The sequence below is a fragment of the Camelina sativa genome, chromosome 18 (genome assembly GCF_030686135.1).
Source record: "Camelina sativa cultivar CO46 ecotype springtype chromosome 18, ASM3068613v1".
In the NCBI taxonomy this organism is placed as follows: Eukaryota; Viridiplantae; Streptophyta; class Magnoliopsida; order Brassicales; family Brassicaceae; genus Camelina; species Camelina sativa.
The window spans coordinates 21,780,096-21,807,398 of record NC_141897.1 but is presented as its reverse complement, the minus strand read 5'-3'; the positions used below and the strand labels follow the sequence as shown (position 1 = coordinate 21,807,398).

The 27,303-nt window shown below is 37.4% G+C and overlaps 5 protein-coding genes across 7 annotated transcripts; 4 read left to right on the top strand and 1 right to left on the bottom strand.

Moving 5' to 3' along the window:
- Positions 1–1,004: 1,004 nt before the first annotated feature.
- On the top strand, positions 1,005–8,496 carry LOC104762556 (phosphatidylinositol 4-kinase beta 1). Its single transcript, XM_010485876.3, has 16 exons — positions 1,005–3,221; positions 3,521–3,712; positions 3,819–3,867; positions 4,416–4,548; positions 4,691–5,138; positions 5,283–5,366; positions 5,461–5,580; positions 6,133–6,202; positions 6,327–6,424; positions 6,561–6,665; positions 6,968–7,021; positions 7,141–7,284; positions 7,378–7,431; positions 7,544–7,618; positions 7,730–7,813; positions 7,931–8,496. Exons 1-16 carry the CDS (start codon positions 1,665–1,667, stop codon positions 8,030–8,032), a joined length of 3,369 nt encoding a protein of 1,122 aa, XP_010484178.1. The 5' UTR covers positions 1,005–1,664; the 3' UTR covers positions 8,033–8,496.
- A 711-nt stretch (positions 8,497–9,207) lies between these two features.
- On the bottom strand, positions 9,208–10,449 carry LOC147923134 (uncharacterized). The gene has a single exon (XM_087497925.1). It carries the CDS (start codon positions 10,447–10,449, stop codon positions 9,208–9,210), a length of 1,242 nt encoding a protein of 413 aa, XP_087354051.1.
- Positions 10,450–11,385: 936 nt separating this feature from the next.
- LOC104763661 (NAC domain-containing protein 82-like) lies at positions 11,386–14,012 on the top strand. Its single transcript, XM_087499890.1, has 5 exons — positions 11,386–11,508; positions 11,857–12,322; positions 12,439–12,716; positions 12,801–13,256; positions 13,339–14,012. The coding sequence occupies exons 2-5, from the start codon at positions 12,166–12,168 to the stop codon at positions 13,519–13,521; spliced, it is 1,074 nt and encodes a 357-aa protein (XP_087356016.1). The 5' UTR covers positions 11,386–11,508; positions 11,857–12,165; the 3' UTR covers positions 13,522–14,012.
- A 2,729-nt stretch (positions 14,013–16,741) lies between these two features.
- Positions 16,742–20,866, top strand: LOC104762555 (glutamate--tRNA ligase, chloroplastic/mitochondrial). 3 transcript variants are annotated; one of them, XM_087499888.1, is made up of 14 exons: positions 16,742–16,898; positions 17,001–17,910; positions 18,016–18,134; positions 18,223–18,344; positions 18,450–18,632; positions 18,763–18,881; positions 18,970–19,018; positions 19,127–19,228; positions 19,332–19,434; positions 19,530–19,593; positions 19,721–19,835; positions 19,957–20,057; positions 20,173–20,329; positions 20,424–20,866. In XM_087499888.1, the coding sequence occupies exons 2-14, from the start codon at positions 17,663–17,665 to the stop codon at positions 20,655–20,657; spliced, it is 1,716 nt and encodes a 571-aa protein (XP_087356014.1). In that variant the 5' UTR covers positions 16,742–16,898; positions 17,001–17,662; the 3' UTR covers positions 20,658–20,866. The 3 variants fall into 3 exon arrangements, 2 of the variants coding, with proteins under 2 accessions (XP_087356014.1, XP_087356015.1); XR_015589260.1 differs by lacking the exon at positions 16,742–16,898 and having other exon boundaries at positions 17,524–17,910; positions 19,952–20,057; XM_087499889.1 differs by lacking the exon at positions 16,742–16,898 and having other exon boundaries at positions 17,600–17,910; positions 18,753–18,881.
- Positions 20,867–20,912: 46 nt separating this feature from the next.
- LOC104762554 (photosystem I reaction center subunit N, chloroplastic) lies at positions 20,913–22,164 on the top strand. Its single transcript, XM_010485873.3, has 3 exons — positions 20,913–21,660; positions 21,732–21,857; positions 21,944–22,164. The coding sequence occupies exons 1-3, from the start codon at positions 21,361–21,363 to the stop codon at positions 22,031–22,033; spliced, it is 516 nt and encodes a 171-aa protein (XP_010484175.1). The 5' UTR covers positions 20,913–21,360; the 3' UTR covers positions 22,034–22,164.
- Positions 22,165–27,303: the final 5,139 nt, after the last annotated feature.

Below are 27,303 nucleotides of genomic sequence, written 5' to 3'. Positions count from 1 at the left end.
TTAATTGTAAAATCTAAACCCTACCCACTATTCTATAAACCCAAACCGACATATAATTTTGCTTAATTTTAAAATCTAAACTCTAACCACTATTTTGTAAACCCAAACCGACATATAATTTCATTTCATTGTAAAATCTAAACGCTAAACTCTAACCACTTTTCTGTAAACCCAAACTGACATATAATTTCATTTAATTGTAAAATTTAAACCCTAAACGCTAACCACTCTTTTGTAAACCCAAACCGACATATAATTTTGTTTAATTGCAAAAACTAAACCTTAACCACATTTTTGTAAACCCAAGCCGATATATGATTTAGTTTAATTGTAAAATCTAAACTCTAATCATTATTTTATAAACCTAAACCAACATACTTTCCTTAACAAAAAATCTACAGTTTCCTTAACTTGTTTTGTATTTTTATTTTAATTTTGATTTATTTTATAAATATGATATGACATAGTAGTTTGTTGTATTTTGATTGGTTAATTAAGAAGGGTGGATAAAAGTGGTTTACCTCATAATTTTTCAAATTAGTTTAGTGTTGTAAATATACCTGAATTACCTATCCGGGTAATTTTGTAAATTTGAAATCGTTTTTTTTTAAATAAATTAAATCTGATGTAAGGGAAAACAAAATGTTACTACGTGACATCGTGGAAAGAGAATATTATGCTTTTTTTTTTTTCCGTTTTCTTCATGTGATTAAATTAGTTACTAATGATTAGCTTTTTTTATCAAATTCAAAATTCAAAAAATCAATCAATGTTAATGATAAAATCAACTGTCGATGAAAATTACTAATCTGTCGGAAAGTGTCCGTCGTGGACAAATCACGTTTATATCCTCCCCCACGAAGATTTTCAACTATTTTATGATCGCGTGGACTTTCCAGCGCACGTTAGATCACCTCCCTTCGCCATTTTTTATATAAAAATAATTAAATTTAAAATAGTAGTACGTATTGTTACTCCTACGAATTTACTAAAGACCAAAAATTAAATTAATTAAAAAACTCAAAGTTAAAAAAATAGCAATTTCAAAGTGTAGCGAATAATAATAATAATAATAACTTTCCCCTCTCTCTCTCTCTCTCTCTCTCTCTTTGTCTGCCACCAACAGCCGAGGACGACGACCGTATCCACCACAAACCGCTTCCGGCTGAGACGACGGCGATCTACTCCGGTCGGTTATGCTAACTTGATTCTGCTTCAAATTTTATTTGAAATTTTCAAGCGGAGAATCTCGTGGAGCAGGAAGAACGGGATTATCCTTTGATATAAGCTGATCGCTTGGTTCTTTTCCTGAGATTTAGTTTTGGTTTCTGGGGAATTTTTCCGATCGCCTTCGGTTTCCGGCGATTGGATTGAGTAGGATACGAGGAATCTCTTTCTGCTGTGTTTTTAATCTTCTTCTCGCGATTTAGGTTTGCTGGCGTCGGAGAGTTTAGCTTCGTAAAGCCAAAATTCGTCGATATAGGGCATTTTGAGCTTTTGGAGGTTACGTAAAGGTCTATTAGTTTTTTGAGTTAAGGTTTTACGAATCCATCCTAGGGTTTAGTTATCGTGGAGAGGCTTCTTTTATTTGGTTCGGATTTTATCCTGGATTCGTCTTCTCGACGGATGATTTGCGTCTGTGAGCTTGGCCTTACCTGATCAGGATGCCTATGGGACGGTTTCTATCTCTGGTCCGAGGAGACTCGGCTGAGTCACCTCGTGAGATTACCTCGCACAGTAATATCATCGGCGATACCGGTTCTAATGGTTGGCTTATTAGGTTTTTCGATTCTGCCTTCTTCTGTGAGTGGATTGCAGTTAGTTATCTGTACAAGCACCCACATGCTGGTGTTAGGGATTACTTATGCAATAGGATGTATACCCTTCCCTTATCTGGTATCGAGAGTTATCTGTTCCAGATTTGTTACATGATGGTGCACAAACCAAGCCCATCTCTTGATAAGTTTGTAATAGACATCTGTGCCAAGTCACTGAAAATCGCACTCAAAGTGCATTGGTTTTTGTTGGCTGAGCTGGAGGACTCTGACGATAATGAAGGCATCAGCAGGATTCAAGAGAAGTGTCAAATTGCAGCTACTTTGATGGGTGAGTGGTCTCCTCTTATGCGTCCGCAGAGCGATGTCTCAACCCCAGGTAGCAAGAATCAGGTCCTAAATAGACTTTTGTCGTCAAAACAGAAGCTCTTCTCGTTGACGTTATCTCCTCCCACCCAGAAGTCTTTGTCATTCTCACCTTCGCCAGGGACCAACGTACTGGATGATGGTAGTCAGTTACCTTCCGAGGACAATAAGATTTTTAAGAAACTTATCCCAAGTCCTAAAGTCAGAGATGCTTTAATGTTTAGAAAGTCAGTTGACAAAGATGATGAAGAGAGTGAAAAGGAAGGATTCTTCAAGAGGCTCATGAGGGATAACAAAGGTGAGGGTGATGAACCAATACCTAACTCAGAGGGTTTCTTTAAGCGCCTTTTGAAAGACAATAAATCAGAAGATGAGGACATAACAAACAGTTCCGAGGGGTTCTTCAAGAGGCTCTTGAGTAGTAAAGGAGAAAGTGAGGAATTGACATCGAGTTCAGATGGGCTGTTTAAGAGGTTGTTACGAGATAATAAGGGAGATGAAGAGGAATTGGGTGTAAATTCAGACAGTTTCTTCAAGAGGTTGTTACGGGAGAGTAAAAACGAAGACGAGGAGTCAAACCCAAACTCAGAAGGTTTTTTTAAGAAACTATTCCGTGACAGCAAACCTGAGGAAGACAAAGTTCCTAAAGAAGTGGATGATGAGGACAAGGATGGGTTCCTTAAGAAACTTTTCAGGGAAAAAAATGATGACAAGAGACCTGGTAGTGACAAGAATGAATCCAATGGAACAGTGGATGCCGATAAGAAATCTGGTGAAGAGGATGAGAGGGAGGGGTTTTTTAAAAAGTTCTTTAAGGAAAAATCTGATGACAAGAAAGACATTGTCAAGGCCGATGATGGGAATGAAAGCGAGGGTGATGAATCTCCAGAATTTTCTCTGTTCAAAAGATTATTCCGTATACATCCCGAAGATGCAAAGCCTGCTGCAGAAAATGAACATAGCAGCAATGGCTTAGTTGAAAGTAGTCCTGGGACAGAAAACTTTTTCCGCAAGTTGTTTCGAGATCGTGACCAATCTGTTGAAGATTCTGAACTGTTTGGATCTAAGAAACACAAGGAGGTATGTCTCTTTATTTGACTTTGTCTTTTGTGTTTCTATTTTATTGCAGACACTAGTTACATTTGCACTGTTTTGACATTCACTTTTCATTCGATCCATATCTTCAGATTTGTTTGTCAAGATTCTTGTAGGGAACAATCCTATATCTCTACTTCTTATGAATTTAACTTGACACAAATGTTGGGTGAAACAGGGTGGTTGTTCGACTTCAGTTGATTTATTTATCTATGATGGACAGATTTTCTTCCATATGTGCTTGATTCATCTCATACCAATGTTTCTTATTATTACCATTGCAGAAACGTCCTGGCTCACCCAAACAGCGGGATGATACTCCATCTGGTAAGCCCCCGCTACCAAACAATACTGCATCACAGTTCAGGAAAGGGGCTTACCACGAGTCGTTGGAGTTTGTACAAGCTTTATGTGAAACATCATATGGTTTGGTAGATATCTTTCCCATAGAAGATAGGAAGATTGCTCTTCGGGAGGTGATCCTTTCCACCTGACTTTTCTCATATTGATTATTAAGTTTGAGGTGTCAAATTACCTTTGTAGCAGTTGATTAAATTTTATATTTCTTTTGTTTGGTTTTAGTCCCTTGCAGAGATCAACTTTCATTTATCGGAAGCTGAAACCACTGGAGGTATTTTCTGAATTAGAGTTATTCTTTGGGGGTTTACTTTATTTGTGTAGTTCAGTTATATTGAGCCGGCATACATTAGTCTGGTCATGTATGCTTTCTCTGAAATAGTATTTGAACTTTTCTTGCTCTGTTTATGTTGCTGAGAGCTAAATCATGTTACTTGTCTTAAAAAAAGTAGTATCTCGTATATCATTTTTCGTTGCATACATGAGTCCAATGTATGATAGATTTTGGTCATTGTTTTCACTGATTAGGTTTTCAGAACATACTGCAGTCTTCCCACTGTTGTTTGAAGAATATATTTATTTTATTCTTGTCTCTTTTTCATCATTTATTTTCCTCTCTTGTATACGATTTTCTTTGGACTTGTGTTTTCTTTCGTGAGTGAATAATGTGGTCCAATCTTTTTGGCGTCTAAAGATTAGCGTTTTAAAGGATTATTGGAATCTTAATTTTATTTTTGTCATTTTCTGTTGTGGTAAAATGGTTTTGTTATCAGATACGAAATTTAAATTCATAATTTTAAATAGATTCAAATAATCTTCCAGGAATTTGTTTTCCAATGGGGAGAGGAGTTTATCGCGTGGTCCATATTCCTGAAGACGAATGCATTCTTTTGAATTCTAGGGAAAAGGCACCATATATGATCTCAGTAGAAGTTTTGAAAGCGGAAACACCCAGGTAAATATAATTTTCTTACCAATTTACTGCTTTTAACAGGAAGTTACCTTCTTTTCTGTATCCCTTAATCATACGAAATGTAAAACTTGTCATAATAACACTACCTCATTGTTCTTTTTGTTTCTGATACTTGTTGCGGCAGTGCTAAGGATACCTCTAACTCCCAGAAGCTTTCTAAAGGGGGCATTCCATTGGCAAACGGTGACGCCTTTTTGCAAAAACCTCCTCCATGGGCTTATCCACTATGGACTACGCAAGAAGTTTATCGCAACAGTGCTGACCGAATGTCGTTGTCCACTGCCCAAGCAATTGATCAAGCAATGACTCCTAAGTCAGAGGTTAAGGCGAAACTTGTCAATGTAAGTCTCTCAGTGGAGAATCGTACTTCAGCTCTTGACTCATTGAGCGATTCACTTGATGATGTCATGGCTGAGGCCCAAAGGACGGGGCTGAACACTGATCTTGAATGGGTAAGGGTGGTCGTGACGGCTGACCCAGGACTTAGAATGGAAGGCATTCCTGATCCATCAGCCCCACGTAAAAAGGAACATCGTCGTGTTCCAAGTACTGTTGCCATGGAGGAAGTAAGGGTGAGTGTTTCCGACATGCTATGCACTTCATTTTCTTATTTAGGCGTCCATGGTAAGAAAAAGTGAAGATATTGAAATTGTATGTGTTCTGTTTGGTGTTGTTTCTCTACCCGTCATTAATCCTTAATTAAACCACTTACGCAGGCTGCTGCAGCGAAGGGAGAGGCACCTCCAGGCCTTCCACTTAAAGGGGCTGGTCAGGAGGATTCATCGGATGCGCAACCAAGGGTGAATGCATATTTAACATAATATAGATCATCCTCTTCTTTTTCCTGTTTTAAATGTTGAACCTTATTTATTTATGTTTTGTGTTCTTTAACAGGCCAACGGTGGAATGCTGAAAGAAGGTGATGCCTTATCAGGTGAACTTTGGGAGGGAAAGCGAGACAGAATTTGTAAAGCTTCAATATATGGAAAATTGCCTGGTTGGGACCTGCGTTCTGTAAGTGCTACAAAAATCCAAACCATTAATCGTTTTACTTCTGTTGCCAAATGGGTATAATCCTCTAAGTTAAGTTCTTTTGTTGATGAAATAGAATCTGAAAGAAGGTGAAGGCCTCAATTAATTTGATATAGTACCCAACGGTTTCTATTTGTCTAAAGGACTATAATTTGTGATTCCAGAATGTCTATTAAGGAATATTAAGGTCTAGTGTAATCTCGATTTTAGTGAAAAATACCTATGGGCTATTTGACACTCATCCGATCTTTTTGATCATAGCATTTTTCTCTTCTAAGCCTGCAACAATGTAGAGATCAAATTTATGACTGATGTATGAGTCTATGATAACTTTTTGAGAGACATTGCTTATGATACGCTTTTTGCTTTTTGCTCTCTTTCCGGCTGAATTTTGTGTTTGATGACATTGAAAAGCTGATACCAAAGATGTTAGATACGTTCCATGCTTAATCTTTATTGAAATGTGTCCTTGTGTGTTGACCATTTTTCCAATATTCTTTCTATCTCTATTATTAAGTAGCTAGATTTTCGCAGATTATTGTCAAGAGCGGTGACGACTGTAGGCAGGAACATCTTGCTGTGCAACTCATTTCTCACTTTTATGGTAGGTGATACTTTTTTACATCTACCAGTATCTTAATATCCTATTTCTTAGTGTACTTACTAATTCTGTTATTTAAGATAAGGACATTTCTTCTTGTAAAGTAACTGTTTTGTTCATGTGCTAGATATACTCCAGGAAGCAGGTCTACCCCTCTGGTTACGTCCTTATGAAGTCTTGGTTACATCTTCTTATACTGCCCTTATAGAAACAATTCCAGATACGGTAATTATGTAAACCAGAACTCTTTAATTGTACTAGCAACAAAGTTCTGCATATCTGTTTAGTTGCTACGTTTTATCCTGTAATCAATCTTTTTACATTGAAAGCGCATATAAAAGGTACCATATTTTTCCTGTAGGCTTCTATTCATTCTATCAAAAGTAGATATCCCAACATAACGAGCCTACGTGATTTCTTTGTTGCAAAGTATAAAGAAAACTCTCCGAGTTTTAAGCTCGCCCAGGTATGTACTGCTGATAGGTCTTAATAGTTTCATTCAACCAGAACGTAATTTATTTTGTTTCAGGAAATTGCTTGATTTCAGTATGTTAAACATGTTATTGTGAAACGGGAGAGGTGCCGAAATTACAGAAATTGCATTCTCTTGAGAATATACTTTGCATTGATTTTCAAAATAGTTTCTTTCTGAATTATTTTGAGGAAAAAAGCTGCTTGGTTCAAACTTTGAGTATTATGTGCATAACTACCAACTTGTGCCGGATGCCATGTTGTATATATAACCTTCTGAAATGGCTTCTTATGCAGAGGAATTTTGTCGAGAGTATGGCCGGATATTCTTTGGTCTGTTACCTTCTGCAGGTAAATTGGGTTTACTCGCTCTGATGCCATTGTTTTGTTTCAAGGATAGCATGCTTTGACATTTCATATTTATTGGCTTATTGCTTTTGTCCCCCTGGGTTACTTGCGTTTCCTTTTAGGTAAAAGATCGTCATAATGGAAACCTTCTCTTGGATGAAGAGGGTCACATTATACACATTGATTTCGGTTTTATGCTTTCAAATTCTCCTGGTGGCGTAAACTTTGAGAGTGCCCCGTTTAAGTTAACTCGTGAACTTCTTGAGGTAAAACACTTCAGAGTTGTTTTGGTCATGTTTCCTTCTGCGAAGCAGTTGAATCCTTAAGTCTAAATTTACAAAAAAGCTTCTCACATCCAGGTCATGGACTCTGATGCTGACGGGGTTCCAAGTGAGTTCTTTGACTATTTCAAGGTACCCCCATGGCTTGTCCTCTCACCTTTCATATTTAAGTCACTTAAGACGACTTTTTCCATCTATAGCAGTTATGTGAAATCGCCGTTAATTTTCATATCTTCCTAATTAGGTGCTATGCATTCAAGGATTCCTTACATGTAGAAAGCACGCCGAACGGATTATTCTCTTAGTTGAAATGTTACAGGTTCATAATCTCTAGTTTCTTTTTACTAAGCAGAATCAGTTATAAATTATATGGTAGCAAAGCCTAATTATTTACCTTGTGAATTACATGTACTGGTGTTGTTTCTATCAGGATTCGGGTTTCCCTTGCTTCAAAGGTGGTCCACGAACCATTCAGAACTTAAGAAAACGGTTCCATCTAAGTTTAACTGAAGAGGTAAGTGTTTTCTAATCTCCTTGGAATAAATATACATAACTGTATCACATGGATCCGCTACAGTTTCCTCATTCGTTTGTTTGTTCTTTATTTTGTTTTGGGGGATCACAAAACCAGCAATGTGTCTCTTTGGTGCTCTCTCTCATTAGCAGTAGCTTAGATGCTTGGCGGACACGGCAATATGATTACTACCAACGGGTCTTAAATGGAATATTGTGATGTTCCAAATTAGGGTAAAAAAACTCGCAGCATACGATTTGTATGTTGGGTTAGCTCATAAAACAATATGTTTTTTTCTGAGGAACCCATTTCATAGTAGCAATCAGAATCCTTCCAAAGGCAGAAGAAGAGATGCCTGAAGAGAGAGATCGAACGTGAAAGAAGAAACCGGTCACACGTAGAAGAGAAGTCTACAAGTTTGTGTACAGAAGAATATGATTTTTGCAGAGGTTTGATTGTTATCTTACTTGCTCTACTTGTAGGAGAAAAGAAGGCAAAAAGCCTGAAATTTTCTTCCTCTCCCAAAAAGCTCAAAACAAAACCCTTTTACAGAGGACAAAAAAAAAGGGTAACGTTTTGTTTTTAAATTTGTTCTAGTCAAAACGGATGATTGTGATCTTATTGTATAAATTGTGTATTATCTTTTCTTTTTCTTTGTTAAAATTAGAGTCTGAGCAAGAAAACGAAACAGAACATATATATATACATTACTTGTGTATGTGTGTCACGCTCACCATATACTCATTTTTTTCTTCATAATCTCGCAAAATGATTCTTTGACTGATGATTCTAAGCCAAATTATCAAATGAAAAGTTTCAATACTAGGGAAATCAATTTGTCAGAGTATAAATTATAGTGGTAATTGATTTTGTAGGCTATTATTTTAGCAAGTTTCTGGAACATCTCGGATATATACAAAAGGGGAGCGTAGTCACGTACCGTATAAAAAAGTCTACCGTTTACTTTAACTAGCAGGTTTTCTTGAATTTAGCTAAGGGAGATCAACGAAATTTCAAAATAGAAAAAGGAAAGCATTCCAAAAGAATCTTCCAATTGCATTTTACATTTCACATCAAAAAAATATTAATTATCTTTTATGTTAAACAAACCAAATAAACCAACAAATCGTGGAGGGGAAAAGTATTTAATGAAATAAAATAAAAGTATAGTTGAAGAAAGGGCAAATCTGTCCGAGGTGGGTGATGTCATCGAGCCAATGAAGGATGTTCAGCTTCTTTATTTATTTATTTATTTTTTTGACAACATCATACAAGATTAGTTTTGAGAAGCCAATTGGTAGGAAGTTCGTTTATATAGGTAATTTGATGCGACTCTACTCTAGCACAATGCGCTAGCTTGTCTGTAATACCATTCTGTGAACGAGGGATCAAGACTAAAGAAAAAGAGAGAGAAATTCGTCTTTATCCGCTTTAATATCATCTAAATATGTCCTAAATGCGGGCCATTCGGAAGGCGAAGACACCATCTTCACCAAATCAGAACAATCGGTGAGAAAAACAACATTCTCATTATCTGCTCTGATCATACATCTCATTGCCCAAATTAAAGTTTCCACTTCTGCATGAAGTGGTGATAGACTACGACGAAGGTTAGATGCATCCATAATGGGAGCTTCCCCCTCTGGGGAAGTACAATACCACCCTCTATCAGAGTATTGGTCCGTCTTTTTCCAAGATCCATCCACAAAACATCTATAACTATTTGCATGGTTCCTAACCGTCCTACTACCAATATTCATATGACTAGTGGGTGGCCGGGGACCATTCTGCAGAGATATCCCAGGGGAATCCCCCTGTGCCGAAAACCAGAGTTTTGCTTCCTCCTCCGCTAGTCGTAAAATCGCAAGCGGATTGGAATCCAAGTTGCTGAAAATTTTATCATTTCTAGCATTCCAAATATACCAAAGGATCCATGGGAAAACATCAATCGAAGGGATCTGCTGGAATCTCCAAAATAATGAGTCCATGTTTGCATAAATAGAGTTTGAGGGAAACATGCCCGAAGAAACTGGGAAATGGGACAATGCCCAAACTTGTCTAGCCGGAGGACATACGAATAATGTATGGTTTATTGTCTCCTCAGCACCGCCACAAAGAGCACATTCGCTTTCGCAGCCCATACCGCGACGCCGTAGATTAGCTGCGGTTGCTACACAACCCGTAAGTGCTTGCCACAAAAAGTGCCAAATTTTTGGTGGACACCGGAGTTGCCAAACAAAAGCTTGAAGATGTATAATATTTGGGCCAGAAGTAAGTGGAGAATCCACTGGAACCTGGCTCAAAGCTTTATACCCAGATTTAACTGTGTACATGCCAGTTTTTGTCAAGTGCCACCCCAGCCTGTCTGGTGAAAGCAAATTACCAAGAGGTAAAGCAGAAATAAGGGCAACATCTTCCAGCTTGAAAAAGGCCGAAAGTAACGCCAAGTCCCAGGAGAGAGAGTTCCTGTCAATGAAAGTTTCAACTCGAAGCGTAGGATCGATAGACGATCCTGAACGCAGTGCTGGTCTCGGAAGTTGGGCAGGAATCCAGGGATCAGACCATACTAAAATGGAATCACTAGATCCTACTCGTTTAATCAGTCCTTTGTTTACCAGAGAGCGAGCAGACACCATACTACGCCATCCATAAGACGATGAGTAGGATTTAATCGGATCCAACGGATTGGAATGCCTATAATAACGACCTTTAAAAACCTTAGTAAACAAGGAGTCTGGGGTTGTAATTAGCCGCCAGAGTTGTTTAGCCAACAACGCAGTGTTAAAGTCATCCAAACACCGAAACCCCAAACCACCCTCTATCTTATCAGTACACAATTTGTCCCAAGCGATCCAATGTAAACCGCGTGATTCCCCGGACAAACTTCACCAAAAATTGGAAATCGCCCCAGTGCGTTTCCGTGTGACCGTTTTCGGAAGACGAAAACATGACATAACAAAGATAGGAACGGCAGAAGGATGCTCAGCTTCGTTTCCTTAGCTTTCAATTTTATTTTCCTTTTTTTTAATATAAATTTTGATTTACATATACTTAAACTAAAACTTTGACAACATAACTCAATTTTATATTCATAAATCTTAACTTATATACATATATAATCAGCATTTTGCTTAACTTATTTCCAATTCCCTTTTCATTCCAAGATGCATCCAATTATTATTATTTGATTAAATCCCATTACTATAATTTATATTTATGCAATCTCCGTTTTGAATGATAAGATCAAAAATTATATTCTGTTGACAAAAATAAGAAAGAAAGATCAAAGCTATATATTTTAATCATCGTAAATCTTCATATTATTGGAAACCAGTAAGTAACACATTGAAAAAGTAGACTGAACTATCAAAAATCGAATTATCTACTTTACAGAGTACAGACCATAACTTATGCCAACAATAGTAAAAGTGTGTTAAAAACAAAAAAAAAACTTTTGGAGTATACTGAATACATATTTTTGTTTTTGGTCTCCTTATTACATTTTAATCATTTAATTGCAAAAATAACCACAAAGCTTTTATTTCTCTAAGAATAAACGCGTAAAATATAATTAGATCTATATAAACCCCTAAACCCCATCAGTCACTAAACTCTTCCCCTGGCTTCTCCTTCAAGCTATACTCTCATTCTCTCTCCTCCGGCCACAGTCGTCTGCAGGTTCCTCCGCTTTACGGGTGCGACTTCTCATCTCTTTTCATCTCCTCTGTTTCTTTTACATAACGCTTTTCTTAAATGCTTCTTCTTACTCTCGTATGGTTCGGTTTCCGATGTGGTCTCTCGTATTCTCTGTTTCTTTGATAATGGGGTTTCATCTCTTGTGTGATTCCTGGGTTTGATCTAAGCTATATCAATTTTGATGCTTTCCCTTGATCAAAGGCTTAATTTTTTTACAGTGGAAATAATCTGCTTACCAAATTTTCATCAGTAAAAAAAGACAAATCACAAAATCAAAACCCAACCCTAGAATTTCTTGTTACATTTCCATTATTACATAATTTTCTTGTTTCTTTTATGTGTATTAGGTGTTTTGAGTTGTACAGCAGATGTCTGTTGATATCTGCAAGAAGAATCCATCGTTTCTTTGGTGTGACTGTGGTTATATGAGCAGAGCGAGGTTGTTGTGGTGCTTTCAGACAATCTTGTTCAACCATTCTACTTTTACTTGAACCTTTCAAACCCCATTCAAGTTTGTCTTCTTCTTTCTTCTCCCTAGCTTCTTCACAATTCTCTCTTTGGTAAAGAGTGTTTGATTCTGTTTGGTCTTGTTACTGTGAGTTTACTGGTGAGGGAAGCTACTTTAGTGTAGTGAAAGTTTTTACCCTTTGGGTTCAATGGTGAAAACTAACTTGGCACCTGGATTTCGGTTTCATCCGACTGATGTTGAACTTGTGAGATATTACTTGAAGAGGAAAGTTTTGGGGAAAAAGTTCCAAGTTAATGCCATTGCTGAGATCGACATTTACAAGTTTGAACCACCTGATTTACCCGGTAACGATCAACTCTTTTCATAAAGCTTGTTTTGGATTTTGGGGGAGGGGGGGGGGGGGGGGGGTCTTTCTTGTTTTTCTCTCAAAACATAAAAGAGGCTTCTGTGTATTGTACAGAGAAATCATGTCTAGGGACTGGTGATCTAAAGTGGTACTTCTTCTGCCCAAGAGAAAAGAAGTATCCCAAAGGCGGTAAGGCTAACCGCTCGACTGAATGTGGTTACTGGAAGACCACAGGGAGAGACAGAGATGTTCTATACAATAACGAAGTCGTTGGGAAGATAAGAACTCTGGTTTATCACTTTGGGAAAACACCTCGTGGTGATCGGACTGATTGGGTCATACATGAATATAGACTTGAAGACCAAGTACTCGCTCAAAAGAATGTTCCTCAGGTAATGTTTTTTTTTTGGGGTTTGGAAAGCTCATTTTTAATATACTGATTTCTTGTAAGTTTTACTCAGTCTTATGCTCTGCAGGATAGTTATGTGCTTTGCGTTCTCTTTAAGAAAAATGGGCTTGGACCAAGACATGGTTCTCAATATGGAGCTCCATATAAGGACGAGGATTGGAGTGGTGATGAAGAAGAAGATACTCAACACCTTGTAGCTATTCCTTCTGCAGTAAACGCTGGTCCTTGTCCTGGTCCTAGCAAAGAAACCAGTCTCGTTGCTACGACCTCACAGTCACACGCTCCTAAAGATTGTTTCACAGCAGGAGTGATCTCAGAATCTTGCATCTCTGATGTACCGCCACTAACTGCCACAGTGCTTCCACCTCTAACAAGTGACGTTGTAGGTTACGCTCCCATGTCTTCTACACCTCTTCTTGAGGTTCCTCCCGATGATGACGAGGAGTTGAATTCGATGCTAGATGTCTTTTCTGTTGTGAATGACGAGTGTTTACTTTTCGACGATTTCGACTACCAGAATGAGGTAAAGTCTCTGCATCATTGCCTTTGATGAATCAGATCATTCAGTGTTCCTTTTGGTTGATTGCTTCTGAATTAATCTACAGGTAAGAGATGTGCCTGGTGTTTATGTAAACGAGGAGGAAGCTCCAGTAATCTTAGGAGATGGCAATTTCAGTGGAATGTTTGACCTGAGCGACGAGCAGGTCATGGAGATGGAAAATCTGATACAGCCGCCCACTCCTCCTCCGGGCGCTCAAGCCAGTAATCCCTATGATTCAAGAAGCTAACGGTCAGAATTAGGAGCGACCATTTTAGTATTATCTTTGTTGCTTTGATGCTTTAGTATGGGGAGGGGGGGGGGGGGGGGGGGGGAACAGAGACCAAACATATGAAGCAGCTTTTAATAACCAGAGTGAAGAATGTTTTCTTCTTCTGTTGACATCTCTGTCTGCACGAAAAGAAGAGACAAAACAAAAGAATCAGTAACATGGAAACCGTGAGAGATGTGGAGCCAGCTTTTCTATGTTAAGTTTCTGCAAAACTACGTTGTTGTATGTGTGGGAAAGACCTTTTTGCTTTTTAACTTGTCTAATATTCCATGGATTCTCTTATGGATGAATGCAAAAAAAAAGGAATTATTCTCCAAGTGAAACCCTCAATCTTGTACAGAGGTGTCTCACATTAGGGGGAGGTATTGGTTTAGGATTTAGAAAGAATTTTAATGACTTTATGTTCTTGTTGATTGTTAGAATCATAGAAAATTGAAAGTTAAAAATAAAGGATTCTAAGAGATTGTTTAGGAAGTTTTTTAAAATCTTGATGATATGTTTTTTCAAATCTTGTAAAATCTTTCTATTTGATGAAAGAGTTTTCATGACTTTTGTTATGAAGGAAATGATATAAAATCCTAAACCAATAACATAAAATTTGAATTCATTAACAATCCAAGATTCTTTTGTTTTACTTGAATAACATAAAACTTTTAATGACTTTATAAAACTCTTAATCCAATAACACTAGATTTATCAAGATTTTAGATAACTTTTTACAAATCCACAACCAATAACACCAAATTTTTAAAGAGTTTTTAAAAGTCTTGATTGAATAACAACATATTTTACCTAACTTTTAAAGTCATTAAAAGTCTTCCTAAATCCTAAACTAATACCTCCCCCTTAATCATACGGTCAACGAAATACATGATGATTACGTCATCACTCGTTTATTATATAACGAGTGAAAGATTCGTAACAAAACCTAATTATATTTCCTTTTCTCTTATTTTAAAAGAAACTAGGTTGATACTGCGCTACGCCATGGGGTTTTATTTAGAAATTTTTTATTTAATAGTACATATAAATTGTAATATAAATCATATTGTTTAAAACTTAATTCAAACAGATATATGACTCTCATTTTTGAAGAACAATACATGAGGTGAAAGCTTTATACTCAAACTTCATATACAAGCTTCATATGATTTCTAGAGCATTTGTTTGTTTGTTTTCTTGAAAAAAATGTATAAAAATATTCTGTCAACAAATAGATCTAAAAATAAATTTCATTTAAATTTCTTACATTAAAAACAGGGCACTTAGAGTTATAACAATAAACTTTATATTATCTCACTAAGACATGGAATCAATAATCAAATAGATATGTTCCTAGTGAAATCACATCAACTAAAATTTAGGAAAACATTACGCATCAACATGAAATGGTTTACTTGGATATCTAGATTGGGGATGGGAACAAAGAGTTCCATTACCTGTCTGATCAGAAATTTGAAGAGATTCAATACCACTCGATAAGGATGGTTAATTAAGACTGTTTTCTCACTCTTGGTTTTATTTGTGATCAAGTCAAATGAAAAATGATTATTTTCTCTAAATACTTAAATGATACATAAGTCCAGCTAAGAAAGCTTAGTGGCTACGGTTCACCTCATCCCTCAATTGAAATTAACCCCAAATCCACAAACAATATGAAAATTTTAAGACTTAACTACATATAATGCTTCTTCCTTCTCCGGAAAAACACAGACGACACAAAACATATAATTAATTAGGGATTACATGCATTGAAACTATCAGAAGTGCTCTAGCTTTCCAAATTATTAAATACACAAATCAAAACAGTTGGTATTGTCGTTGGTATTAATTGCGAGAATGGACTTGGTGTACATACCCATCAATTGGTATTGTCGTTGCAGTCAACCTCACAAAATACAATGGATGTGCCATTGTAATCCAAAAATCTGCAGATAAAAGACAATGTAAGATGTATCGAAATTCTTATAAAAAGGTATCCTTAGATACCAGACAAACATATCCAAAAACAGATCGTATGATATATAGTAGGCTTTATAACAAAAATACACTTTCCATGATGATTCTAGAATCTAATATTATGATCAATACATCCAATGAGCATTATGTGATGTAACAATTTATGTGTACTTTTATATTTTTTAGTTATCATAAATCAATTAATTCTATACTGAAATAAGAAGAAAAGCAAATATTGGGTGCCTAAGAGAGACAGTCAACAAAGCTAAAGAGACATTAATTAACATGAAACGTTGAAGAAAATAAGACTCTATGCATTACAAAATCAACTCTTTCAAGTCTTCTTTATTTTTATTGGTTGTGCAATTTTGAATGGTCCTTAATTTTCTTATCAACAGAAGGGTCTACAAAAATTTGATCCCCCAAGTTCATAGTATATAAACTTAGTTTTTTTTTTTTTGGGTTCCAAGGTTATTAAGATAAATTAAATTTTAAAATATTGATGGTAAGAAAGTGAAAGTGATGTGATGCTTTGTTTTTGTTCATGGCTAGACAATAAAGCTTTTTTGGCACTTATCTCTCCTAATTAAAGAATATGAGCAGTTGAGCAATTACAAAGCCATATATCATGTCGTCGGACTAAGCTTTTTAGAACTAAGAATCTTTAAGAAATCTTTCAAAGCTTTCTTTTTCAAAGATTTTTTTTTCAATGCTTTTGACACTTTACTTTGCAAATAATTTTTTGTCTAAGATCAGTGATGCAACTGATTGTCGCCAACCAAATAATCAAAATACTAAACACGGTGGGAATGAATACTAACTTTGCTAATTATGATATCCTCACAGAAAGTGTAGATAGAATCAAGTGTATTTTCCCAACCATCCTTCCTTCACATGGATTCGTTATAGCTCCTTTTTTTCAAAATCTTTCATAATCTTAAACGCACCCTAAAGAATTTTTCATATGAAATTTGGATCTGTTATTCTGATTGAATTCTTCTTTACTTTGATTTGAGAAGGATTGACATAGCGGCTATGACATCGATCGGGATGCAGGAGAACAAATAACTTGTTAAGAAGATTAATTTTTATTGGAACATAATGTTTAGTTGTATTAATTGTTATAATTTGATTGGGTTAAGTTTTTAATGATGTGTCATGCTTAGAAGAGTTTAAAAAGTTTAGGTGTTAACAACAAACGTTCTACTTTTATTGTATTGATTTCGTATGTTCTGAAACAACGTAACACACCTCTTGTTTATAAAATATACTCTTATTAGTTCTTCCACATAAATCAAAACTATACCAAGAACAAAAAAAACGATGAGAAAGAAGAATTCAAGAGACAGAGAAGTGAGAACGAGAACAAGTCAGAGGTATCTCGATCTTTTTTCGCTTTCTTCTTCTAAGTTTCGTTTGTTTTCTATATTATCTGGGATATGCTTTGATGGGTTTTGTTTTTGGATTATGTGAAACAGATGACTATCGTTGATTTTGAGTAGTAGTCGTGGCGGTGGTGGAGTGCGTCGATCATCATAATCTCTCAATCGTCGGGGACGAAATCGACTAGCAATGCATATTCAACAGTACATAGAGGGGTGTCATTAGGGATGATTCATGCAATTATGACCCAACAAGAACAGGTTAACAACAATCTCAAAAATCCTCTTCATATCTTGATCTGTAAGTAATCTCAAAACCCTCTCAATCTGCTTTTTTATATACATAGCAAAGACCTTCGCTTTTACTTGTGTAATTCCATGGATTCTTAAGCTTTAGATTCAATGATTAATGCCCCAAAACAGTGCCACCACAATTACTTGACTTTGTGTTTTAGAGGTTGGGGGGGTAAGTTGAATGTAAAACAAAAGCTATGGGCTTTTATTAAAAGCTTTTCACAGCAGGCGACAGAAATAAATAGTCCACGTGTCTTTTTTGCCAATAATAAACTGAATTTTAGGGAGCATATAGTTAGAAAACATAATATGGGGATGTAACTTTAAAATTAAAAAAGTTACGAGGGGCTTTCATCGAATTTTATTGGTTTTCAAAGCATAGGACTTTCTTCTTTCCGATTAAACTCCTTTTTATCCTCTCTGAAAAATCAAAACTTTCAGAGAAGAAATCGTGGCAACCAAAAATGGCGAGCCTTGTATTCAATACGCCGTGGCTCAGGGTTAGGTCTTTACCAGAGCTTGCTCCTGCTTTCCTCAGACGGCGTCAGTGTTCTTTATTATACAGTTCTCGGCGAAGCTTCGCGGTGGTTGCTTGTTCTTCTTCACCCGGCAATAATGGTGGGTCTGTCAGAGTTCGTTTCGCGCCTTCTCCCACTGGTAATCTCCATGTAGGTGGAGCAAGGACTGCTCTTTTCAACTACTTGTTCGCCAGGTTCGTGGTGGTAGTGTGATCTGGTTTAAAGAGTCTTTTTTTTTTTTTTTTTGTTGAGAGAGTTTTTGGGTTTGTGACTGACTGATGGGAGTTTTAACAATACAGGTCTAAAGGAGGGAAATTTGTGCTGAGAATTGAAGATACGGATTTGGAGAGATCAACCCGTGAATCTGAAGCTGCTGTTCTTCAGGATCTCTCATGGTTAGGTCTTGATTGGGATGAAGGTTGCTTCTTCTTCTTCTTCTTCTCTATGCTAACGTTAGAGGGTTTTTTCAATGGTGGTGTAATGCAAATTGGGATTGAAATTTGCAGGTCCTGGGGTTGCTGGAGACTTTGGTCCGTATCGACAGTCTGAAAGAAATGCTCTTTACAAACAATATGCAGAGAAGCTTTTAGAATCTGGTCATGTCTATCGCTGCTTTTGCTCCAGTGAGGTGAGATTCTTCAAAATTCGTTTAGACCCTACTATTGCTTGTTGTCTCTATAGGTTTTTTGATTCTGTTGTTGACTCTAATTATTTGCAATGTTTGTTTATACAGGAGCTTGTAAAGATGAAGGAGATTGCAAAGTTAAAACAATTGCCTCCAGTATACACTGGGAAATGGGCAACCGCTACTGATGGTGAGATAGAGCAAGAGTTGGAAAAGGGAACCCCTTTTACTTACCGGTTTCGTGTGCCAAAGCAAGGGTCTTTGAAAATTAATGACTTGATTCGTGGCGAGGTATGTTTTCTGTGGTTACCCTTAATCGATTGTTATATAGGATAAATGTTGCAACCTTTTGATTGTGATCTTGTTAAAAAAAAAAAACCACCTGGTTTGGTTATTGACCATGTGTGATAGTGTCTTGAAGGTATGTTGGAACTTGGATACTCTTGGAGATTTTGTGGTAATGAGGAGTAATGGCCAACCTGTTTACAACTTTTGTGTTACGGTAGATGATGCTACCATGGCTATTTCACATGTTATAAGGTTACTACTCCAGTGTCTTTCTTTACTTGTTATTTTAACATGTTTGAATATGATCTTTGATCTAATCAATTAACAACTTTCGTTTCAGGGCTGAAGAGCATTTGCCTAATACTTTGAGGCAGGCTCTAATTTACAAGGTAAGCACTAAATTTTGTGTGTTTCTTTCAATTGCTTTAGAAATATATCTTATCCTAAAGATAGGGGGAAAGACTTGATTTAGTGCTGTCTACATCAATCAATGGTAGGCTCTGGAGTTCCCAATGCCTCAGTTTGCCCATGTTTCTTTAATTCTAGCACCGGATAGAAGTAAGCTGTCAAAGCGACATGGGGCAACTTCTGTAGGCCAGGTGTGTATAGCTAACATTGCCTTTACGTTGTGTTGATCATAGATTACTCAACTGTTGATTCTTCATCTAATTTCTGCTTTATGTTCCTTTGACTATAAAACAGTACAGAGAGATGGGATATCTGCCTCAGGGAATGGTTAATTATTTGGCACTCTTAGGATGGGGAGACGGCACTGAAAATGAATTTTTCACACTCGAGGATCTTGGTAGATTATTTTTGTTGACTATAACTTTGCTTTGTATAATCTTTAACGTCATCCTTTTCTGATTTATTTGTTGACTGTTTGTTCTTGATTTGCAGTTGAAAAATTCTCGATTGAACGTGTCAACAAAAGTGGCGCAATTTTTGATTCTACAAAGTTAAGGTGATTATAGAATTTGCTTAGCTGTTTAAATTTTCCAATCTTCTGCTCTCTTGTTTTTCGTATCTCTGTTTGTTCTCTCTACTTTTTGCTAATAAATCTTCAATGTGGCGCAATCATAAACTCAAAGATGGATGAATGGTCAACATCTGAGGGCACTTCCAAATGAAAAACTAACAAAACTTGTGGGTGAGCGATGGAAGAGTGCCGGTATCTTATCAGAATCCGAGGGTAGTTTTGTAGATGTAAGGTTCTCTAATCACGACTCCACACTTTTTTCTGATCCTAATATAAAGCCGTGGATTTAGGAACAACAGATATTTTCTATACAGACTTACCGAATTTGAGCTTGTTGTTGAAGTACAGGAAGCTGTCGAGCTTCTCAAGGATGGGATTGAGTTGGTGACAGATTCAGACAAAGTACTGTTGAATTTGCTTTCATATCCTTTACATGCTACATTGGCTAGGTATCAAACCGTTTTTTCCTCCTGCATCACCTCTTTCCTTTCAATAAACATTTATTTTACTGTTTTATAAATCTCTGAGCTTGTGGTGATTTGAATTTTTCTGCACCTGATGCAGCCCTGAAGCTAAGCCTGCCGTGGAAGACAAGCTTCACGAAGTAGCAGCCAGCCTCATAGCTGCTTATGACAGCGGTGAGATTCCAAGCGCTTTAGCAGAAGGACAAGGTGCTTGGCAGAAATGGGTGAAAGCCTTTGGCAAATCATTGAAACGCAAAGTTAGTCATCTCTCTAATCCAGTTAACACTGAAACAAAACCTGCTTAACTTGACTGAACAAACTTTACAAGAGATTATCTGATGCTGGTTACAGGGTAAATCACTTTTCATGCCACTACGAGTGTTGTTAACGGGAAAACTCCATGGACCTGAGATGGCCACTAGTATTGTTCTGATTCACAAAGCTGGAAGTTCCGGTATAGTGGTTCCTCAGGCTGGGTTTGTATCCATGGAGGAACGGTTTAAGATTCTTAGGGAGATAGACTGGGAAGCTTTGAACAAAGGTGAAAGTGTGCCTATTAAATCTACAGCCACAGTATCAACCTGAGAAAACTTTCCTTCATTTTTCTTCAATTTTTCGGTTAGTTGGTGAGAAAGACAGCCCATAGATTTTGATTCCTCGTGCCTTTCTTGTTTCCCGAAACAAATGGCACAAATTTGTAAGATTATAATGTATCATCAGCAAAGCAAACTTAGGAACAAACCAGAGAGCTTGTAACATTATCCAGGCCAGTTTTAATTTGCTTTCAGTGTTTATTTTGGTCTTTCTCTCTTAAAGATAAATCTTATAATGGTTATGGAAACCTAACCTAGGCTTTGCCAATTAGAGCATAGTCCAAACTCTCATCTAACCCGGGTAAAGTTCAGGTATTTTGGACCTAAATCGGATTCAGACTGTTTCAGGCTAGACCCGAGTGGGTTTCTGATAAAACGGAGTACCAAACAGAGTTTTGAGAGGTTTGTGTGGTGGGGACTCGAGTGAATCTGACCACATAAACACTCGACAGAGAATCTGAAAGACTCAAACTTCAAAAGCATCAAAGCTTAGAGTAATAAGAAAAGGTTTGGACTTTTGCCAATAGGACTGAAGGGAAATCTCACCTTATCCACACTCCAGCCACAATCCCTTATTACATCTACTCCACGTCATCATCATCCTCATTCATCTCTAATACTAAAATCTAATCTTTTCCTTCATCACTCACCAATCAAACTCAAAAACTCTTGATCCAAAAAAAAAGAGATCTTTTATGGCGGCCATGAACTCGAGTGTTCTCACTTGCAGCTATGCAATCTCCGGTTCCGGCTCAGTAGAGCTAAACCAGAAAGTGGGTTTGGCGAATTCGTCAGTTGGGTTTGGTCAGAAGAAACAGATGGTCATGCCTGTGATCAAAGCGCAACGAGTTGTTGGTGATGATGTTGATGGATCTAATGGAAGAAGATCCGCCATGGTTTTCTTAGCAGCTACACTCTTCTCCACTGCTGCTGTTTCTGCTTCGGCTAATGCTGCCGTCTTTGATGAATACCTCGAGAGGAGCAAAGCCAACAAAGTAAGTCATTGAAAAGTCTCTGAATCTTGACATCTCTAAAGATCCTAAAGGTTGGAAATTTTTGATTACAGGAACTTAATGACAAGAAGAGATTAGCAACAAGTGGAGCAAACTTTGCGAGAGCATTCACTGTTCAATTCGGAAGCTGCAAGTTCCCTGACAATTTCACTGGCTGCCAAGATCTTGCCAAGCAAAAGGTTTGTCTAAAATGTTTTCTTTTCTCTGGGTAAATAATCAAATTGAAGAGATTATAATGTTCTTGTTCGTTTTTCTATTTTTGCAGAAAGTTCCATTTATCTCAGAAGATTTGGCTTTGGAATGCGAAGGCAAAGACAAGTACAAGTGTGGTTCCAATGTTTTCTGGAAATGGTGAAGAAGTTCGTTTGTTTTTATCTATTTTTATATAAAAAATCCAACAGTGTATCTATCTCTCTCTCTATTCATGAAAATTCTCATGTCCATTTGAATTTATCAAAGTTAAACTCTGTTGAGAGAGATTAGGAAGTATTATGGCATAAGCGTTGATGAAAGTCTAGTAAAACTGGTCAGACTTTAGTTCATCTTAAGATAAAAATCTGATTGAACATACAATGTTCATCAGTTACATTTGGACTAAACCAAAAAGAGTAGTACATTTAAAACTGTAATCTAACTTTACCAAAGAACCTCAACAAAGTTCTTCACCTTCGAGAACATAAAAAATGTGCAAATAGTACAAACAAATGACTCAACTCAGACTCGACGCTAAAACAAAAAACTTCCTAATAAAACGACCCAAAAAAAAGAAAAAGATATAACTGTTATGAAACTAGAGAGTTTAGGGGACGAAATCTCTTGTTCTCATTAATGATAATCGAATGAGGTTACATATATATAGTAGAGTACAAGGGCTAAAGCCCATAAAGCAATAGAGTACATAAGAAAGGCCATGGGCCGCGAAGCAATGGCCGATGGGCCGTACATGTGCGGACAGTAAATGGGCCGTAAGGCCATGTCCTAACGGACTGTGAGCGGGCCGGTCCATGGAGTCCACAAGTGTTTTACAACACTCCCCCTTGGACGAGATGACCGTGCCATGTTGGATGGGATCGCTGCAATGTGCTTAGGGGATGCTGCCTCATTAAAACCTTACCAGGAAAACCCAATGGGACAAAACCTTGGTGAAGGAAAAAGAGTACAGCACACATTGCTCCCCCTGATCCAAACATCACTCCAAGTCCTTAAGCCTCCGCATTCCAATCTTGTGCGTGAGCTTCTTGAACGTTGATGTCGGCAATGCTTTGGTGAAGAGATCGGCTGAGTTGTCGCATGATTGAATTTGCACCACTTGAACTTCAGTAAGATGTGCTTCTTCCGATCTCCCTTGATGTAACCTTCCTTGAGTTGTGCGATGCAGGCCGAATTGTCCTCATATATGACCGTTGCTTCTTTGCTGTCGTCCATGCCACTATCCGTCCATATATGTTGAGTCATCGAACAAAACGCACTAAACCTTCTTTGCTATAACCTGCATCAACAATACCAACTAAAACCTTCTTTGTTATAGTTAGTATAATATAAACCCAAATCTTACCTTCCTTGTAGGTAACATAATAAATACTTAATTTTACTCTAGTGCCTTTGGGTTAGTCAAGAACTAATTCTTGCTAGGAGGTTCACGGAAAAACTTATCTCTGGTCTAGTGTGGCTAGCCAAGATTAATTCTCCTATAGCACTGAGGTATGGCATTTCAGGACCGAGAACTTTCTCATTTTCCTTCTTTGGACCAATGGATCTTTATCCAAATCAATGCTCCTTACAACCATTGGGCTAGTCAATGGGTGAGCTTAGTCCTTATTAAAACTCTTGAGTACTTTTCTGTATATGCCATTTGATGCACAAGGATTCTATCATTTATGTACTCAAGTTGTAACCCCAAACAGAATTTTTCTTTTGCCTAGGTCTTTCATTTCAAATTCTTTCTTGTTTGGGCGATTTAACCAGGGGTTCCAAGGATGTTTAAACCATCCATGTAGACTGCTATTATCACAAATCCTTTGTTTGCAAACTTCTTTATAAATACATGGACTGATGGGATCATTTTATAGCCTTCTTTGGCTAGGTACTTGCTTAATCTATTGTACCATATACACCCACTTTGTTTCAGTCCATAAAGGTATTTGTCTAGCCTTATGCAGTATTTTCTCGAGAACCACTCTTATAATTGAGCTCTATACCCTCTGGTAATCTCATTTCATTTTCCAGTGGACCATGTAAGTATACGGTTTTAACATCCATTAACCGTAAATCCATTTTTTCTTTTATAGCCAGACTTATTAAAGTCGTTGCATCCATCACAGGGAGTAAGTCTCCTCATAATCTATTCCTGGTCTTTGAGAGAATCCTTGTGCTATAAAACCATCTTATGTCCAACTGGTTTATATCAAGTGTTGTCCTTAAGGTCGGACCAAACACATTTCTCTTCTTTAAAGAGTTTAACTCCACGTCAATGGCTTCTTTCTATTTTAGCCAATCTTTACTTTGAGTGCACTCTAATATAGACGTGAGTTTCTGATCCTCATTTACTTCAAGTGCTACCTTGCATGCAATTATTTCATTAATGTCGACATCTTTGCAGTTCCATTTTATTCTAGACATGATATAGTATATCGAGCTCTTATTATTATTAATACCTTAAGGACCTTGAGGTTTAGCGTCCCAAACCTCATTATTGGTACCTTAGGATTTGCCGCGGCCATGTCTATACTTTTCCTTAACCTCGGTTTTATTTGCACCTTTCTTAGATTTCCGAAGGTTCTTTTCTATGGAACATTTTGGTCTATTTAGACTCTGTAGCAACTTGATTATTGTGTTCCTTTTTGAACATCAATACGTACTGGTGCATTACAAGCTGGTATGTACGATTTCATAATTCTCTTTGGGTCATTAAAGGAATCTTGGCAATTGAATAGCTAGCTTTTGCAAATGTATAATCTCGAGGATCTTGCCAATTTAAGGACGTTTGATTCCATAATATTTCTTTGACCAGCTTGTCTTTCTCTCCACCCTATATAGGGAATTCGGATTCAGCAAACTGACAATCCGTGTATCTGGCCACATATAAATCACCCATAGTTGGCTCAAGATACTTAACAATGGTGGGAGAATCATATCAATATATATTCCCATCCTCCTTTGAGGTCCCATCTTTGTTCTCTGTGATGATGCAATATAAACGGCACACCCGTATATTATTTTAGATGGGATATGTCTGGCTTATGACCCGTTATGCATTTGGGAATATTTATACTCACTAGATGGCCTGATGCGTATAAGTTCTGTTGCATGTAGTACTGTGTGTCTCCAAGCCGACACAAGAAGCTTCGACCTCATGAGTAATGGTCGAGCAATTTATTAAGTGCGTTTAATGAAGGATTCATCTAATCCATTCTCTGTATGTTCATGTGCCACAGGGTGGTCCACACTCCCCCCCATGGACATACCATTATTATTAAACGCTTGGGATATAAATTCACCAGCACTATCTAGACTTATAGTCTTAAGTGGAAAATTTCTTTAGTTACATTTGCTGGTGATGGCCTTATAAATGAGTTTCCCTTGTGTACATGCTACACACGTGAGATTGTAGGGATAACTCTTCTCTCTCTTAGGAGTGTGCCCATTTTTATTTAATATCAACATACGTATCATGTTAGAAACACGGATGGCCAATCCGGTCATGCCATAAAGTGGATTGCCAAATTAGTCTTATTTTAATCTTTAGCATGGTAAAAACCAGTGGCTAGTGCAAGGTATAGACTTCTAGGATTCTCTTTAGATCCTTGGCTGATCTTAGTAATATATATAGGAACTCTTGGTTTCCTTCACCCTTAGTTTCAATATGGAAATCATTCAAATGAATGTCCTTAAAGCTCAATAAGCTTCTCTTAGAGCTGGGTGATTATAATGCAACACTTAGTTCAAAAATGTGTGCCATAAAATATATGCCTGGCCGTAGCCTTTACTTAGGCTTGCTATACCCGCTTATCTTTGCTAATATTGGCTTTGTGTGGCTTAATCCACTATCCACCACACTTATTTTCTTGTCCTTAACCATTTCCAATAATGGACAGGAATTTATGTTTTAATATATATTAAAGGAAATAAAATAATTGGATTTAAATCAAAATAATAATTCAATCAAATTCAAAGCATATAAATTAAATTAATACACCACATGAGTTTAAATATTTTTCTTTAGGCAATCAAAATCTCATAATCCAATTTAGGAGTTTTGCATGTCTCTATCTTATGGTTTTCTATACCATAATTATTATTACAAGTGGACTTGGTCTTATATTGCGGGTTTAGATAACCCGCGGCCTTTACCCCGACCACGGCCGAAGCCTAATCGGTTTCTATAGCCTTGACCATCATAATTATGTCTTTGGTAAGTCCCACGACCAGGACCACCATGCCCACTTCTTCCTCGGCCACGGCCATACTTGTCTCTATGGACATAGATAGACTCATTAGTCTCTTTGGCTCTTTAGGCTCTTTAGGATTTTTCTTTGTCATGTCAACCTTGTGAGCTTCATTGCACTTTTCATTTACACATCGGTGATAAACCGATTTAGCCTTGATTTGCGGTTTAAAGGACCCACGGCCCCTACCACCGCGGCCACGGCTTGCCTGGCCCCAACGACCACCACGTCCTCTGCCACCACGGCCATGGCCATAGTGTCTTTTTCTGTGGACGTAGTTGGTCTACGGCCGTAACCATCAAAACGGCTTGCCTGGCCCCAACGACCACCACGTCCTCTGCCACCACGGCCATGGCCATAGTGTCTTTTTCTGTGGACGTAGTTGGTCTCCTTGGGCTCTTTTTCCGGTAATGGGGTTGTACCGGGAGGTCTCATAGCACTATTCATCAACAGCTCATTTTCATGGTACTGTTGCTGAAGTACTATATTGTGAGTACTAAAGGTAGACAAAGTCTTCTCTAGTAACTCTCTCTCCGTGACTTCAGTACCACACAACCTTAGGATTGAGACAATCTTAAAAGCTCTGAGTTATACTCATCCATGGATTGGAATTCCTGGATCCTTAGGTTTTTCGAATTGAGCCTTTGGTAGGAGCACCATCTATTGGTGTCCATATTGTTTTTCAACTCTGTCCAAAGGTCAATAAGATTCTCAATGGTATGGTACTTGGTCCTTGAGACTCTCAGCAAGGTGATGGTGTGTATGCAAAATTGCCTTACATTTCTTCTTTTAGTGCAACCATTATCATCCTTAATACACTCACATAGGTACTTTGATTTTACAAAAACATGCACCTGATTATATCATGCGGTTTTTAAGACCGAACCATGTAATTCATTTGGATCATGCCATGCGGTGTTTAAGACCGAACCATGGAATCATTTTAGTCTTAGGTCATGCGGTATTTGAGACCGAAACATGCCTTGCCTTTACTTATAATTTCGAACTTAGGTCATGCGGTATTTGAGACCGAAACATGCCTTTATTCTACTCAATTTCGTGGCTTAATATGCATGAACAACAAACCTAGATAGGAACTAGCATGCATGCAATAATTTCCTTTTTCTAGATAAGATTTCCTTTTCTTAAGTTTTCCTTTTCAGTTTTGGATTAAGACAAG

Coding starts and splice junctions, on each gene's coding strand:
- LOC104762556 (XM_010485876.3), top strand. CDS start 1,665: ATGCCTATGGGACGGTTTCTATCTCTGGTCCGAGGAGACTCGGCTGAG. Junction 6,425..6,560: donor TAGAAACAATTCCAGATACG/GTAATTATGTAA, acceptor TTTTTCCTGTAG/GCTTCTATTCATTCTATCAA. Junction 7,285..7,377: donor TAACTCGTGAACTTCTTGAG/GTAAAACACTTC, acceptor TCTCACATCCAG/GTCATGGACTCTGATGCTGA.
- LOC104762555 (XM_087499888.1), top strand. CDS start 17,663: ATGGCGAGCCTTGTATTCAATACGCCGTGGCTCAGGGTTAGGTCTTTA. Junction 18,882..18,969: donor GCTATTTCACATGTTATAAG/GTTACTACTCCA, acceptor CTTTCGTTTCAG/GGCTGAAGAGCATTTGCCTA. Junction 19,019..19,126: donor GGCAGGCTCTAATTTACAAG/GTAAGCACTAAA, acceptor AATCAATGGTAG/GCTCTGGAGTTCCCAATGCC.
- LOC147923134 (XM_087497925.1), bottom strand. CDS start 10,449: ATGGTGTCTGCTCGCTCTCTGGTAAACAAAGGACTGATTAAACGAGTA.
- LOC104762554 (XM_010485873.3), top strand. CDS start 21,361: ATGGCGGCCATGAACTCGAGTGTTCTCACTTGCAGCTATGCAATCTCC. Junction 21,661..21,731: donor AGAGGAGCAAAGCCAACAAA/GTAAGTCATTGA, acceptor TTTTGATTACAG/GAACTTAATGACAAGAAGAG. Junction 21,858..21,943: donor AAGATCTTGCCAAGCAAAAG/GTTTGTCTAAAA, acceptor CTATTTTTGCAG/AAAGTTCCATTTATCTCAGA.
- LOC104763661 (XM_087499890.1), top strand. CDS start 12,166: ATGGTGAAAACTAACTTGGCACCTGGATTTCGGTTTCATCCGACTGAT. Junction 12,323..12,438: donor TGAACCACCTGATTTACCCG/GTAACGATCAAC, acceptor TGTATTGTACAG/AGAAATCATGTCTAGGGACT. Junction 12,717..12,800: donor CTCAAAAGAATGTTCCTCAG/GTAATGTTTTTT, acceptor TATGCTCTGCAG/GATAGTTATGTGCTTTGCGT.